Below are 14,714 nucleotides of genomic sequence, written 5' to 3'. Positions count from 1 at the left end.
CAGGAGAGGTGCCGGGTTTGGGAGGTGCAGTCGGAGCAGCCTGGGTGAGTAACTGCAGAGCATTTTAGAGTCATAGAACCATACAGCACAGAAACAGGCCCTTCAGCCCATCAGGTCTATGCTGACCTGTGCAGCAGGATTTGTCCATTTGTTTCTCTGAATAAAAACCCTCCTGTTCACACTTGGGAAAACCCAGGCCCTGCCCCCGCGCCTGACGACACCACAAGATACTCCATTTAAAGAGTTGGGACCTTCCCAAGAATTCTCACAATTCCACTGCCAAGCTTACCTTCACTTATTTTTTTTTAACTTATTTTGCAAACTTTTTAACTGACTTACCTCAATGTTGTTAACGGCTCAAAGGCTCCTGTTCCCCGTTGGGAGCCACCACTACGGGCAGGGCTCACCTTAGTGCACCGTTACTGCAGGAAGATGATGAGACCACAAACTCACGCTTCCAGAAGGAAATGAGGTCAAGGGGTCTACATCAAAGGTCACCTTCCAACAGGACTTCTCTCTGTTTATTGATCGCCTTCAGGCTCCAAACCCAGTAGACACCACGTTCAGAGAATGATAGAGCTTAGGAGGAGGCCATGTGGCCATTGCACCCTCGCCAGCTCTTTGAGAGATTCAAGCAATTAGTTCTCCCCTTTCCCCAGAACTCCGCCTTTTACTTTTGTTTCCTCAGTAGTTTCCCGGTTCCTCTTTGTAAGTTCTTGTTGAATCTGCTTCCACCACCGTTCAGGAGCCTTGAAGGGTACGCTAGCGGAGAAGGTGAAAGGAACAGAAGATGAATGGATGCAGGAGGAGACTTATGAGGAACATAAATACTAGCCCAGGTTAATGAGCCAAATGGCCTATTTTGGTGCCGTAAGCTCAATGTGATGTGGTCGGGAATGGGGTTGGGGTTGGATTGGGAATGGGACAGTTAACCTGACAGACTAATGCGACTGAACAGAGTGTTTCCCACCAAGACGATGCCTCACAGTGCAGTAGAACATGAGAAAGTTGACTTGCCAAGATTCCCTTGAAGTCCATGTTTCAACAGACAGGCAAACAAAAATTACGCCAAATATTAGTTCATAACCATCACTGTACAAATAAACAGTCTCCAGCCTCAGGCTCCTGTCGATTATTCTGCACATAAACCACACAAACACTTGATTACACTCCAGCCTGTAACGTGTTCTCAACTATCTGCTGTTCTGTGGTTAAATCTGAACAACCCTGTGATTAGATTCTATCCTTGAACAAATTCCCAGAAATACACTAATCCACGCATAAACCCCGCATCACCCAGTTAGATTTCAGACTGTACATATTCCGCTGTCTCTGTACAAACTCCAATTAGATTCCAGTCTAACTCACCCCCAGACATCCACCTTCCACACATAAACCACCCACAAACCCTTCCACTAGATTCCAGCCCATAACTCAGGTACCTGCTGCGCTACCGTAAGGGACAGTTTAGAGGACGGGACAATGACGAGGGTGTGGTAACTTGAGGTGGAAAACATCAACTAAAGCCGTAAAAAAAAAACAATAACTCATTCAACATAACTCACATCAGATACCGACCCTGTTGTAGAGAGCACACAAGTGGAGCGCCGTGTTCCCCGACGCATTCAGGCTGTTGATTTCTGCTCCATAGAACAACAGATGTTCCAGATGTTGTGCGTGACCATGGTGACAAGCCTACGGGGGGGACAGGGGGGAAGTGGATAGGATCAGTGCAGCAGAGAGGGGAGAGAGAAAGAAAATTCTTTAGTCTAAGTATGTGATCATTTATGTACAAGCACGGTGTACGTCTGTCCCTCACTGTACCTGTACCTCACTGTATCTGAGGAGCGTTTGATGTCTCTGGGCCTGTACTCGATGGAGTTCAGAAGGATGTGGGGGGATCTCAGTGAAACCTACCGGATACTGAAAGGCCTGGATAGAGTGGATGTGGAGAGGATGTTCCCATCAGTGGGAGAGTCCAGAATCTGAGGACACAGCCTCAGAATAAAGGGAGGTCGCTTTAGAACTGAGATGACGAGGAATTTCTTCAGCCAGAGGGTGGTGAATCTGTGGAATTCGTTGCCACAGAGGGTTGTGGAGACCAAGTCACTGGGTGTGTTTAAGGCAAAGGTTGATAGGTTCTTGACTAGTGAGGAGGTTAAGGGTAACGGGGAGAAGGCAGGAAAATGGGGTTGAGAAAAAAAGTCAGCCACAATTGAATGGCAGAGCAGATCCAATGGGCTGAATGGCCTCACTTGGTTCCTATGGGACTTGTGCACATGATGATAAAATCAACTTGATTTGATAACAGAAGCAAAGATTCTTAAATCTTTGAATCAAAGATTCCCTTATCACCTGTTTATACTAACTGAACTAACACGTCGTTGGGATGTGGGAAGAAACCGGAGCACCCGGGGGAAACCCACGCGAACGTGGATCGTGGATCACTGGAGCTGAGAGGCAGCAGCTCTGCTGGATGCGCCACTGTGCCCCACATAGTGAGGGAAACACTCTACTGGTGATGGATGAAGAGGTGGAGAGACAAATGAGTTAACGTCACTATAGTATCTGCAATCCAGCTGCCCAGACACAAGGCGGAACCTCAGATCTGGGGTTGCTGGATCCCACGATAGGCAGCAGGCAGGGGAGGGAACAGAGGCCAAGGAGAGGCACTTTCCATTAGAGGTGGAGCAGGATAAAGGCCAGGACCAAAGACCACCATGTCTCAGCGCTCACCTGGTGAATCTCCTGCCAGCCATTCTCATCAGCAAAGCCGATCTGAGCCCGGTTGTAGAGCAAGAGCTCGCAACAGCTGGTGTCGCCGCCTACGATGGCCGTGTGGTAGAGAGGAGTCAGCGCTCGCCGGTCCTTGTAATTCGGGGATGCCCCTTGCTCCAGGAGGGTCTGAAAATCAGCAAGAACCCCAGTCACAATCACAGCAGGGCAAGGCTGACCGACCCAGCACAACCGGGGAGCTCACACATCAAAGGAACACTCTCCAAGCCACCGGTTAGGTCCCAGCACAGTGTAGGGTAAAGGACCGTCTGTGCTGATTCAGTAAGGATGGATAGGTTCTCCCAGATGGTGCTGGAATGGCATCCCCCTCCCTACTCGATCTGCCCCCTAACCTCCTTCTCTTACCCTCCTCATACCATATGCTCTCCCTCACTCTCCCACCTCCTCCACCCTCCCACTCTCTCTCCCTCCCTCCATTCCACCCAACAATCCTGGAGTTGTACAGCACAAAAACAGGCCCTTCAGCCCACCAGGTCCGTGCTGACCTTTGCCCACATTAGGACTGTATCCTGTTATGCCTTGGCTCTTCAAGGACCTGTCTAAATGCCTCCTAACCGCAGTGACTGTATCTGATTCCACCACCTCCTCTGGAAACGAGTTCCAGACCACTCTCTCAACTCAACCACTTTCCCCTCAGATCCCCTCTAAAACTCCTTCCCCTCACCTTCAACCTACGCCCTCTTGTTTTTGATACCCCGCCATGGGGAAAAGACTATCTACCCTGTCTATGTCTTTCATAATCCAATACACCCCTCAGCCTCCTTTGCTCCGGGGAAAACAGTCCCAGCCTGTCCAATCTCTCCCCATAGTTGAAGTCCTCCAATCCAGGCAACCTCCTGGTGAATCTTGTCTCCTGCAAACCACATCCTTCCTACAGTGTGGTGACCAGAACTGCACCCAGTGCTCCAGGTGTGGTCTAACCAGTGTCACAATTTAGGTTTTCTATGCCCTGACCTATGAAGGCAAGAACGTCATACACCTTCTTCACCACCCACTCTATTTGTGCTGACACTTTCAGGGAACCCCAAGGGCTCTCTGTCCATCAATATTCCTTGCCCTATCATTTACAGTAATGTCCTACCCCATCTGATTTCCCAAAATACCTACCCTCGCACTCGTCGGGATTATGTTCCATCTGGCAAGGCTCTGCCCAACTTTCCATCTGATTCACATCTGGCAGTGGCCTTAGACAGCCTTCCTCGTTGAACACAACACCACCCATTTTTGTGTCATCCGCAAACTTATTAATCATCCCTCCTACATTCACATCCAAGTCATTCAAATATATATATCACAAACAACTCCTCCTCCCTCTCCCTCAAGCAGCACCATTAAGTGACAACATTTAACGGCTTCACCAGCCAGCTGGTCAACTGCTTTGCTGAATGGGTTCTCGAAGATATGGGTGAGGTTTGGCAGGGGCAGTGCCTGTTCAGCTGCGTTCCCACTAGGAGCACTGCAGCAAGGTAAGTTTGAGCTATTCCCCAGGTCACCAGGAGCTAGCAGCTGTCACCAACGGCCACAAAGCTCTTGTACATTCTCACAAGATCACAAGACAAGGGAGCAGAAGTAGGCCATTCGGCCCATCGAGTCTGCTCCAAAGAAAAGAAAGGGAAAAAGAAAAAGAAAAAAGAAATGAGAAACGGGGGAAGAAAGTTTGCTCCATGAGCTAAAGGAAAAAAACAGGACAAAAAAAACTATTCCTTTCTAGCCCCAATTTCCGGCCTTATCCCCATATCCCTTGATACCTTGACTAATTAGATACCCATCTATCTCCTCCTTAAACACCTCCAATGATCGGGCCTCCACTGCTGTAGGTGGCAAAGAATTCCATAAATCCACTACCCTCCGGCTAAAGAAATTTCTCCTCAACCCTAAACCTGTACCCTCTAATTCTAAGACTGTGCCCTCTGGTCCTGGACTCACCCACCAAGGGAAACAGCTTGGCCACATCTACTCTGTCCAGTCCTTTCAACATTCTAAATGTTTCTGTGAGGTCCCCTCTCATTCTTCTGTACTCCAGTGAATACAGTCTAAGAGCCGACAAACGCTCATCATATGTAAGCCCTTTCATTCCAGGAATCATCCTCGTAAATCTCCTCTGAACCCCCTCCAACATCAGCACATCCTTCCTAAGATATTGGGCCCAAAACTGCATACAGTATTCCAAATGAGGCCTCACTAGTGCCCCGTAGAACCTCATCAACACCTCCCTACTTTTATACACTATACCTCTTGAAATGAATGCCAACATAGCATTTGCTTTCCTTACTGCCGATCCGACCCAGTGGTTAACCTTTAGGGTATCCTGCACGAGTACCCCCAAGTCCCTTTGTACTTCTGTACTTTGAATTTTCTCCCCTAAACATTCTGTCCGTCCGGGATGAACTCTGTCCCAAAGATATTCTGTTCAGGATCAGCCCAAGCCTCATCCTCTGCAGACCACAAGTTAGTAAAACTATTTGAGGAATAGAGAGCAACCAATTTAATTAAGGGGCGTCTCATCCAACACTGCCTGGTCACACCACCACGTGGATGTGATAGCATGGAGAGGGTACAGAGGGGATTCACGGGGATGTTATTAGGACTGGAAAATTATGATCTTTTGGAGAACAATCCAGTTGATCCATTCCTTATTCTATCCTCACAGCCCTTTTCCTTCCAATACAATAAATTGCAGATGCAATAATCTGGTTTTTTTTAAAAATACATTGCTTGGCAAAAAAAAATTCTGCTCCAGAGAAGAGCTGTGGCAGACCATGGTGCATCTTTATGGAGAAGAATGAATTAACAAGTACTGCCACTGTTGGCAGGAGGGGTTCATTACAGTGTGACATGTTTACATAGGAATTTTGTATGATAAATGTGAATGTGGGGATCTTAAATGGAAAAGGTTGAACCAGAATCAGGTTTATTATCACTGACTTAGATGACGTGAAATGTATTGTTTGCTGCAACAGTACAGTGCAAAGATATAAAATTACTATAAATTACAAAAATAAATAAATAGCGCAAACTAAAAAAAGAATAACCCAGAAGCACGAGATGAGGATGAAGGATTTGGTCGGCAGATGATTATTTTGAAGGCTGGGATGTGGGGACATCGTTGTGCAGTTTCCCAGTGTTGCCCCCCAGCCCCCAGCTCTGTAGTTACCAGGACTGCATTGTAGTTGCCGTTAATGGCTGCCTTGTGAAGAGCGGTCATCCCATCCCGCGCTCGGAAGTCGATGTGTGCCCCTCCGAGACACAGCACTCGGATAACATCCGGGCAGTTCTCCAGCTGTGTGGACAGGGTCAGCGGCACTTCTGTGGGGGAAATAGGAAAGTTCATTCCGATCGCAGGCAACCTGGCAAACATCACGCGGAAAACCTCCGTCACATCCCCTTTCCAGCGGTCCTACCACATTCTTGCTCTCCTCATTCGACCCCTCTCGATTATCCCGTTATTGTCCTTTCTGTCCTTTTTGCACTACTTCAGTCTGCATGACAATCTCTGCACCATTCTGTTCCTCTGCACTCGTCACTGTGTTTATTGTAGTTATTACCGTGTACACTGTTTCCTCTGTGAGCTTCAAGTGAACGGGGACTTCATTACACCCTGTGTATTGACAATAAACTAAGTGGTCCTCACTCAAGCCCTCCCATTTTGCCAACAACCTCACCCCAATCCCTCCTCACTCAGCCAACCCCACCCTCCACCAAAACTCAGGTTCAGGACGCACGATGGAGAAAGCTGGGACCAGAAGTGGACATTGGTCTGTCTCTTCAGGAGCAATCCAGTCCCAATTCCCCCAAACACAAGGCTCCCCCAAGTCGATGCAGGGTCTCGACCCGAAACATCGACAATTCCTCTCCCCCCCACAGACGCTGCTCGACCCGCTGAGTTCCTCCAGCAGATTGTGTTGCCCCAGATTCCAGCATCTGCAATCTCTGGTGTCAGACACTAACCCAAACCCTGTGTATTCTGTTCGGTGACTACAAAGCATCACATGTCATTGATCTGAAGGGTAGGTGACATGGTGGCACAACTGGTAGGGGCTGCTGCCTCACAGCTCCAGTGACGCCGGTTCAATCCTGACCTCTGGCTTGGGGGAAGAGGTGGGGGAGGGAGAAAAGGGACGAAGGGGGTTGAGTGGGGAGGGGGAGGGATGGGACAGGATGGAGAGGGGAGATGGAAGGCAGAGGTTAACCACTGAGGTAGAATGGAAGGAGAGAGGGTGTGGGATGGGAGAGGGAAGAATTGCAGGATGGGTAGGGGTTTTATAATCCAGAGTCTGGAACTTCCAGAAACCTCTATTACATTTTCTGTAAAAGTTTGCAGCAAGGGATGGCACAGTGACCTCCGGCGCTGTCTGTGTGGAGTTCACATGTTCTCCCTGTGACCGCGTGGGTTTCCCCCGGGTGCTCCAGTCTCCTCCCACATCCCAAAGACATGCGGGTCGGTGGGCTAATTGGCCGCTGTAAATTACCCCTGGTGTGTGGGTGAGGGGTAGAGTCTGGGGGAGTTGATGGGAATGTGGGGAGAATGACATGGCATTGGTGTAGGTGGGTGGTGCGCACGGACCTGCTGGGCTGAATGGCCTGTTCCACGCTCTGTGACTACAATGTGGATTTTCCATTTAATTCTACTAATTCCTCGACCAACCTCACTGGAGTAGAACAGGCCAGCTCATACCGATGCCAGCCCACACCAGCCCCATGTGCTCAGTGAATGCCGCCACGCCACACCCCGCATATTACCGGGGTCACTGACACGGCCCTTCTACCAGGTGATAAGACGGTGACTGCCGGTGACACAGACCCCAGCCACAAACCTGCCTGTCCAACAGGTCACCCTGCTAGACGAATTTCCACCGGTCCCCCGTCTCCAATCAGCAGACACATTCGCAAACGGTTAAAACTGCGTGACTGACATTAGAAATGTTGCAACATAACTACATTTTAAAAATGTCTATTTTACCTAGAGACACAAACCTGCCATAACTTATTAAACACCCAAGTATGGAACGGACACACCAAGGGTACCTTGTCAACATTGCTCAAGTGACTGGTGTCACGGTCAGTGGGACAATCCCGGCTGGTGTCAGGGTAGGACAGGCACAGGGCATATCTAGACACTTGTCCAGGGACCTTCCGTGCATCGCTGAGTCACGGTGTACAGTGTGAACTGGTGGCTGTCCATCGGCCTCAGTACATTCCAGCCCAATGTCTGGACTACATCTTGATTGTGACCTCTTGCTGTGTAAATTGCCTGACCTTTTAAAGGCACTGTACTGATGCACAGAGATCTCCTGTAGTACAGTCAACACTGTAGAACACACATACCCCTTCTCCCACTCTTGAATACACTAGATATAAATATTGATCTTTACACACATCTATCTGCTGTTACCAAGAGCAGAGCAGCATTGGCTGAGTCAGCCGCTCACGTGGAAGTTAAAGCCTTTGAAATAAATCCTTAATCATTTATTAAACCAGAGAGCCCCAAGTTGAGCTGCCAATCTCCGAGAGTCCCCAGGAGCTGAAGGTTAATCTGCAGGACAGGGCAGGCTGAAAGAAACACACCCAGGAGGAACATCACACAGGCACAAAACAAAATTGTTTTTTTTTGCCCATTTCTCTTCGAGCTCTCATTTATTATTTATCAGTCATAAAAAAGTACCAAAGACAGTGAAAAGGCTCGCAGTCCTGCAAAGGTTCCCTTTCCAACTGGGTGTGGAGAATGCACCAGTGGACATTGTGGACGTGGACCAGACTGACTGGGCACTGCGGACTTGGGTGAGGGGTCAAATAACTAAAGTTCCAGGAATGTGTCCAACAACAGCTGGCAACCGGAATGCCAGGACAGAGGGTGGGGGTGAAGAGTGGGGAGTTGGAGAGAGGGAGGGGGGAGTGGGACTGGGGAGGGGAAGAGCGGGTGGGGGATTGAGGAGGGGAAGGGGCGCGTGGAGGGTATTGAAGTTGAACTCAGTGGACTAGGTTAAGGAGAAACAGAGGAACCTCCCTCACTGCAACATACCACCATCATTATGCTCACATCTGACCAACCTCACTCCCACAGTCCAAACACCTCCAAAATCCCCACGAGAATGAAAAATCAAAAAAAAACTGCAGATGTTGGAAATCTGAAATAAAAACAGAAAATGATGGAAATACCCAACAGGTCAGGCAGTGCCTGTGAAACACAGAGAGTGGTGGGTGCCTGGAACAGGCTGCCAGGGGTGGTGGTGGAGGCAGATACGATAGTGGTGTTTAAGAGGCTGTTAGACAGACACATGAATGTGCAGGGAATGGAGTGATGTGGGTCTTGTGCAGGCAGAAGGGATTAGATTAATTTGGCATCATGTTCGGCACAGACATTGTGGGCCGAAGGGCCTGTTCCTGTGCTGTACTGTTCTGTGTTCTACATTCTAAGTGTGTGGCCACCTCCAACAAGGAGGAACCCAGATTCGATTTGTATTGTAAAAAATAAAAATGATTTCAAGGAAAGGACCCCCCGTTCACCTGTCTGGAGAGGTCCCACAGACCACCTACTGCACCAGATGCCTGGAGAAGGGCGATGTGAAGGCTGGCTCGTTGATCTCACCCAAGAGGTTCCTCTGGTTCTCCTTAACCTTGTCCACTGAGCTCAGAGGAACCCAGCTAGGCTCTTCCCCCTCGATCTCTAGCTTTGTTGGAACAAGTGGGCACTGGCTTGGCAGTAGGGCTGTTGATCCTGAGAAGCCCATTCCCCCCCCAACCCTGACCCACTGTGCCCTATTACAGAATCGTACAAATGGACGACATGAGGATGCCATTTGGTCCATTGTGTCCATGCTAGCCATAAGATCTCATCCCAACTTTCCTGCTCTTGGTCCATGCACCTGGAGGTTGTGACACTAAAGATGGTCCTTTAAACTTGCTGAGTGTTTCCACCTTTCCCACCCGCTCTAACAGAGAGGTCCAGACCCCCAAATCCTCAACTCCCCTCCAATCCTTCGACCAATCACTTTAAATCTCTGCCCATAAAGTCACTGTTAAGCTGTCAAGGGAAATGGGTCCTTTTTTCAAAAAATAATTTTATACATCTCAACCAAACCCCACCCCGCTCCAGCCCCTTCTGTTCCAAATAAAGATGACCCCTCCCACCTGGGTAACAGCTGGCCAGCACCTGTCAGCCTCGCCAAGGACAATTGATGGGGTGGGGCAGTCTGAGGGTCACCTGACACAGAAAAGACCCTTCAGCCCATCGAATCTGCACCAGCTATCAAACTATGCAAGGTGCTGGAGGAACCCAGTGGGTCAAGCTGCACCTATGGAGGGAAATGGACAGTCGATATTTCGGGTCAAGACCCTTCATCTGGATCACAGGTGTATCCACTTGCACTATTCCCATTTTATTCTTCCCACATTCCAATCAACTTCTCCCAGATTCTACCCCTCACCAATACACCGCGGAACAATTTACAGCAGCTGCTGTAAATACCAACCCACATGTCTTTGGGGATGTGGGAGGAAACCGGAGCGCCCAGGGGAAACCCACCCGGTCACGGGGAGAACGTACAAACTCCACACAGACAGCACCGGAGGTCGGGATTGAACCCGGGTCTCTGGTGCTGTGAGGCAGCGGCTCTACCGGCTGCACCACTGAGTCACCCCAGCAGCTTCAGGGGAGGTGGAAGCTAAGTGTGGCCACCCAGAGGGGGACGGAGGGTGATCTGGATACAACGTGGGCTGAGGGGCCAAGACTGATGCTGCACAGGGATATTCCTGGAGGATTTGTCCCATGACCAACTGCCCTCTCACCATGTCAATCCTCACATCGTCCTGCCTTCTCACATCACATCGGAGAGCAGGTAGAATCCTCCTTCCCCAGTAGGTCAAAGGGGATTTGACCATTTTTGGCTTCACTTCACATCCTCCTCAACAGTCTGTTTGTCACAGTGTCTGGGAGAGGGTCCACCCATTCCCAAAGACTGTCTGAGTAATTGGATTCATAGCCAAGGGACAGATAAAGCAGTCCTGTGCAACCTCTAAAATATTCAGTGAGGTTGAGGAGATGGTGCTCAGAACCTCCCTGAACCTCTGAACAACACTTAGAGTCACAAGGTCAGAAAGATCCCGATTGCTTCAGCCCAGTGGCGCCACACTGACCATCAACCAACTTGTACACCAATCCTCCATTAATCCCACTATTTTATTCTCCCCATATTCCCGTCATCTCCCTGCAGATTCTACCACTCAATTTACAGTGGCCAATTAATCGACCACCTGCACATCTTTGGGGTAGAAGTAGAACACAGAACAGTACAGCACAGGAACAGGCTCTTCGACCCACAATGTCTGTGCTGAACACAATGCCGAATTAAACCAATCCCTTCTGCCTGAACATGGCCCATATCATGTGGATGTGGGAGGGAACCAGAGCACACGGGGGAAACCCACACAGTCACAGGGAGAACGTGCAAACTCCACACAGACAGCACCAGAGGTCGGGATTGAACCGGGTCTCTGGAGCTACCAGGTAGCGGCTCGACGAGATGCACCAGAGTACCGCCCCTTGCTGCAAATGTTCAGAGAAGACATTTGCGGACGTCTTTGGAAGTTTCTGGGCTTTGGATTATGATACACCAACTTGCCCTACAATCCCTTCCCTCTCCTCTTCCCTGACCCATCCCTAATCCTCATCCCTCTCTCCTTCCATCCTGCCTCATCCTCGACACTCAACCTCTTCCTTCCCTCCCCCCTCGTCCCTCTTCTCCCTCCCCGCCTCTTCCACCAGCTTCTTTCACTCCCCACTCTCTCCGACCGTCTGTTCCCCTCCTTTTTCCATGATTTTCCTCTCCCATTCTCCCAAACACTCCCTTCCCCTCCACAGCCTGCTCTAGCCCCTTCCTTTGATCTCCCACTCTCGAAGCTCAACCAATGTCGGTTAACGTTTGACCATCCAGCAGCTGTAAACATTAGAACCTACCTCCAGTTTCTGCATCATGGAAGTTGGGGTCCAGCCCTTTATCCAGGAGCTTAAGAATCTTTTCCGCTGCGCCATGTTGGACATATTCCAAGAACTTCTTCAAACTGGCCTGTGTTAAAGAGAAGCTGGTCAAAAAGTTGCTCAGGAATGAGGAAATATTGCAAGATAAATGTGTGGGGTTAAACAGAGACCTTTCACAGAGTTCAAACAGAAGTCGGTGAAAGACACACCCTGGTCTGTCTGAACTTGTGGACAGCTCCTTGCGCTGGACAATCAACAAGTGAATGCTGCAGCCGGCACATTCCAGGCTGCAGGAGTCCGCGCTGAGGGACGCACTGAAGCTCAGTGCAGCCAATGCTAAGGCTCTGTGGGGAAGGGCCGTAGTCTGGGCCCCTGCTAAGTCCAGGGACCTGGGTAACAGCCTCTCCGACACCTTCCACTTCACGGCTGCACCATTTAATGTGGAAACGGGTAGTGTTGGTGCTTTGTAACCAGAATGTACTGGTTTATTGGCACAATGAATGTATTGATTTGCCAAAACAATGAATGCAAAGGACAACATGTACAGATTCGGTTGTATTTCCTATACATATAGATTTATGAACAAAGTTTATTTTTGAAGTAAATGCCCTTGTGGCTGAGAGTCAATGGGACAGGGCAGTGGGGTCAGGTCTAGCCCATTCACGCCTACAGCCGGGGTTCCTGGCAGATATCTATGACAGTGACAGTGGTCTAAACAAACTGTGGTCATTCTCAATTGCACAGGTCAGCAGTCTGAGTTACAGTAACTGCTCGGCTTATGAAAGGGCAAGGGGACCTGACAAGAGGCATGGACAGAGGAGATAGTCAGTATCTTTTTCCCACAGTCAGAGTATCGTGTACAAGAGCGCACAGGTTTAAAGTTATAGAACATAGAACAGCACAGCACAGAAACAGGCCCTTTGGCCCACAATGTCATGCTGAACAAATTCAACTAGTAGAACCATACAGCACAAAACAGGCCCTTCGGCCCACCATGTAATTAAAAGCCTAACTAAACTAATCCCTTCTGCTGACACCATGTCCACATCCCTCCATTCCCTGCACATCCATGGGCCTAAGAGCCGCTTAAACCCCTCTATCGTATCTGCCTCCACCACCACCCCTGGCAGCACATTCCAGGCACCCACCGCTCTTTGTGTAAAATACTTGCCCCTGGGAAAAAAATACCGGCTGTCGACTCTATCTATTCCTCTCATGATCTCATGAGCTTCTCTCGGGTGAGTTCTAAGAGAGATCAGAGGGGTGTTATGTTTGTTTCACACACAGAGTGGTTGATATCTGGCACTCGCTGCCTGTGGAATCAGATAGTGTCACTGTGTTTAAGAGGCATTTGGACTCTTGAATAGGTAAGGATATGGCGCTAATGCGGGAAAGTGGAACAGTGTAGTTGGGCAAAAGGGTCGGCGTGGACTTTATGATCTATAACTCCAGTGGCACTTTGTAAATTGAAAAAGTTGAGCAAAATACTTTGTGGGTATGTTAGTACCACGGACAGAGACCAGCGTGCTACTGGTTATAGCATGAATTAGATTGTAAGGGAAAGACATGTTCTGCCAGAGACAATGGTAGTACAGTGAGGATTCATAAATCAAGGGATTACCATCTGTTTACCTTGGGGAGGGGGGAAATTTGGCCTGGGGGGGGGGGGCGGTGGTTCCACAATGTGAAAGGATAGGAGGGGCAGAAGAAAGAAGGTGAGAGGGAGGGATAAAGGGAGGGGAGAAAGACGGAGGGGATAGCAGAGAGATGAGGAACGGGTGGTGGGGAGAGCCTAATTGGGGGGGAGGTGGCTGGGGGGGCAGGGGTAGAAAGGAGGCGTGAAGGGGAGGGGATCGGATCTGGGAATCTATTAGAATGCATAGTCACTGGGGGAGACAGGGAGGGAGAGGGCGGGGGGAGGGGAGAGGGGGAGGGAGGGAGGGGGAGGGGAGAGGGAGGGAGGGGGAGGGGGCAAAATGTGAGGGACGGAGAGAGGGAGAAAAATATAGAAAGGAGGTCGATAGAAACAGTAGAGGGAAGGGGAGGAGGGAGAGAGAGAAAGGAAAGAGACAGGGGAGGCGGGGGGGAGGCGGGGGGGGAGGGGGGGGGAGGGGGGGAGGCGGGGGGGTGGGAGGCGGGGGGGGAGATTCCTTTACAGCAAGAGAGAGGAACGTGAGGAGAAGATTAATTTGCTTCAGTTGTCAGCGTGTCACAGCTTCAAAGAGAATTATTTAAACTTCCTCAGCTTAAGCTGACATTTTTGTTGAAATATTAGTTGATTTTATTTTTAAGTTCTGAGGGCACATTGATGATATGGAGAGTGGGGATGGGTTGAGATGCTCACAAGTACAATGAACTGATTGTGATCAGATTTATGAAGATATTACATCCAGGGTTCTGACAAAATCCACCCCAATATCCTTTGGCATTTAACCTTACTGTAGGCAGGAGGGAGCTTTTTAAAAGCACTGATTTGGCCACGTGTGTTCCTGGAACCACACCTCAAGAGGGATACTTCAACCTTGGACGGTGCATAGCAAACACCTTGGACACTGAGGACTGAACTATAAGATGCCGTGGTACATATCTTTAGCCAGAGGGTGGTGAATTTGTGGAACTCCTTGCCATGTGCAGCAGTGGAGGCCAGATCAGTGGTGGCGTTCAAGGAGGAGATAGATAGATATCTAAATAGTCAGGATATCAAGGGATATGGGGATAAGGCCGGAAATTGGGATTAGAACAGGTTTCTTTTCCCCCCATTTCTCATTTCTTTTTCCCCTTCCTTGGAGCAGACTCAATGGGCCGAATGGCCTGCTTCTGCTCCCTTGTCTTGTGATCTTGTGATATTGGGCGTTTATTCACCAGAATGTGAATGGTGAGGGGTTGACTGAGGTGGTTCAGATTTTGAAAGGAGTGCAGAGGGGATAGAGAGGAGCTCCTCCCT

At 49.5% G+C, this 14,714-nt stretch overlaps 1 protein-coding gene across 5 annotated transcripts in view; it reads right to left on the bottom strand.

Moving 5' to 3' along the window:
- The window catches only part of LOC127585488 (SH3 and multiple ankyrin repeat domains protein 1-like), a 224,065-nt gene that overhangs the window by 116,074 nt on the left and 93,277 nt on the right, over positions 1-14,714 (bottom strand). For 4 of the 5 annotated variants that reach the window (XM_052042976.1, XM_052042975.1, XM_052042977.1 and 1 more), the window contains 4 exons: positions 11,750-11,858; positions 5,951-6,102; positions 2,737-2,904; positions 1,579-1,695 (listed from right to left, as the gene is read on the bottom strand). In XM_052042976.1, the coding sequence (XP_051898936.1) occupies positions 1,579-1,695; positions 2,737-2,904; positions 5,951-6,102; positions 11,750-11,858 (546 nt within the window). Of the gene's footprint in view, positions 1-1,565; positions 1,696-2,736; positions 2,905-5,950; positions 6,103-11,749; positions 11,859-14,714 lie in introns of those variants that run through there. The other variant, XM_052042979.1, reaches the window with a different exon arrangement.

This window comes from Pristis pectinata, chromosome 33 (assembly GCF_009764475.1).
Source record: "Pristis pectinata isolate sPriPec2 chromosome 33, sPriPec2.1.pri, whole genome shotgun sequence".
In the NCBI taxonomy this organism is placed as follows: Eukaryota; Metazoa; Chordata; class Chondrichthyes; order Rhinopristiformes; family Pristidae; genus Pristis; species Pristis pectinata.
The sequence above is the reverse complement of the archived record's forward strand: the minus strand, read 5'-3'. Positions and strand labels throughout refer to the sequence as shown.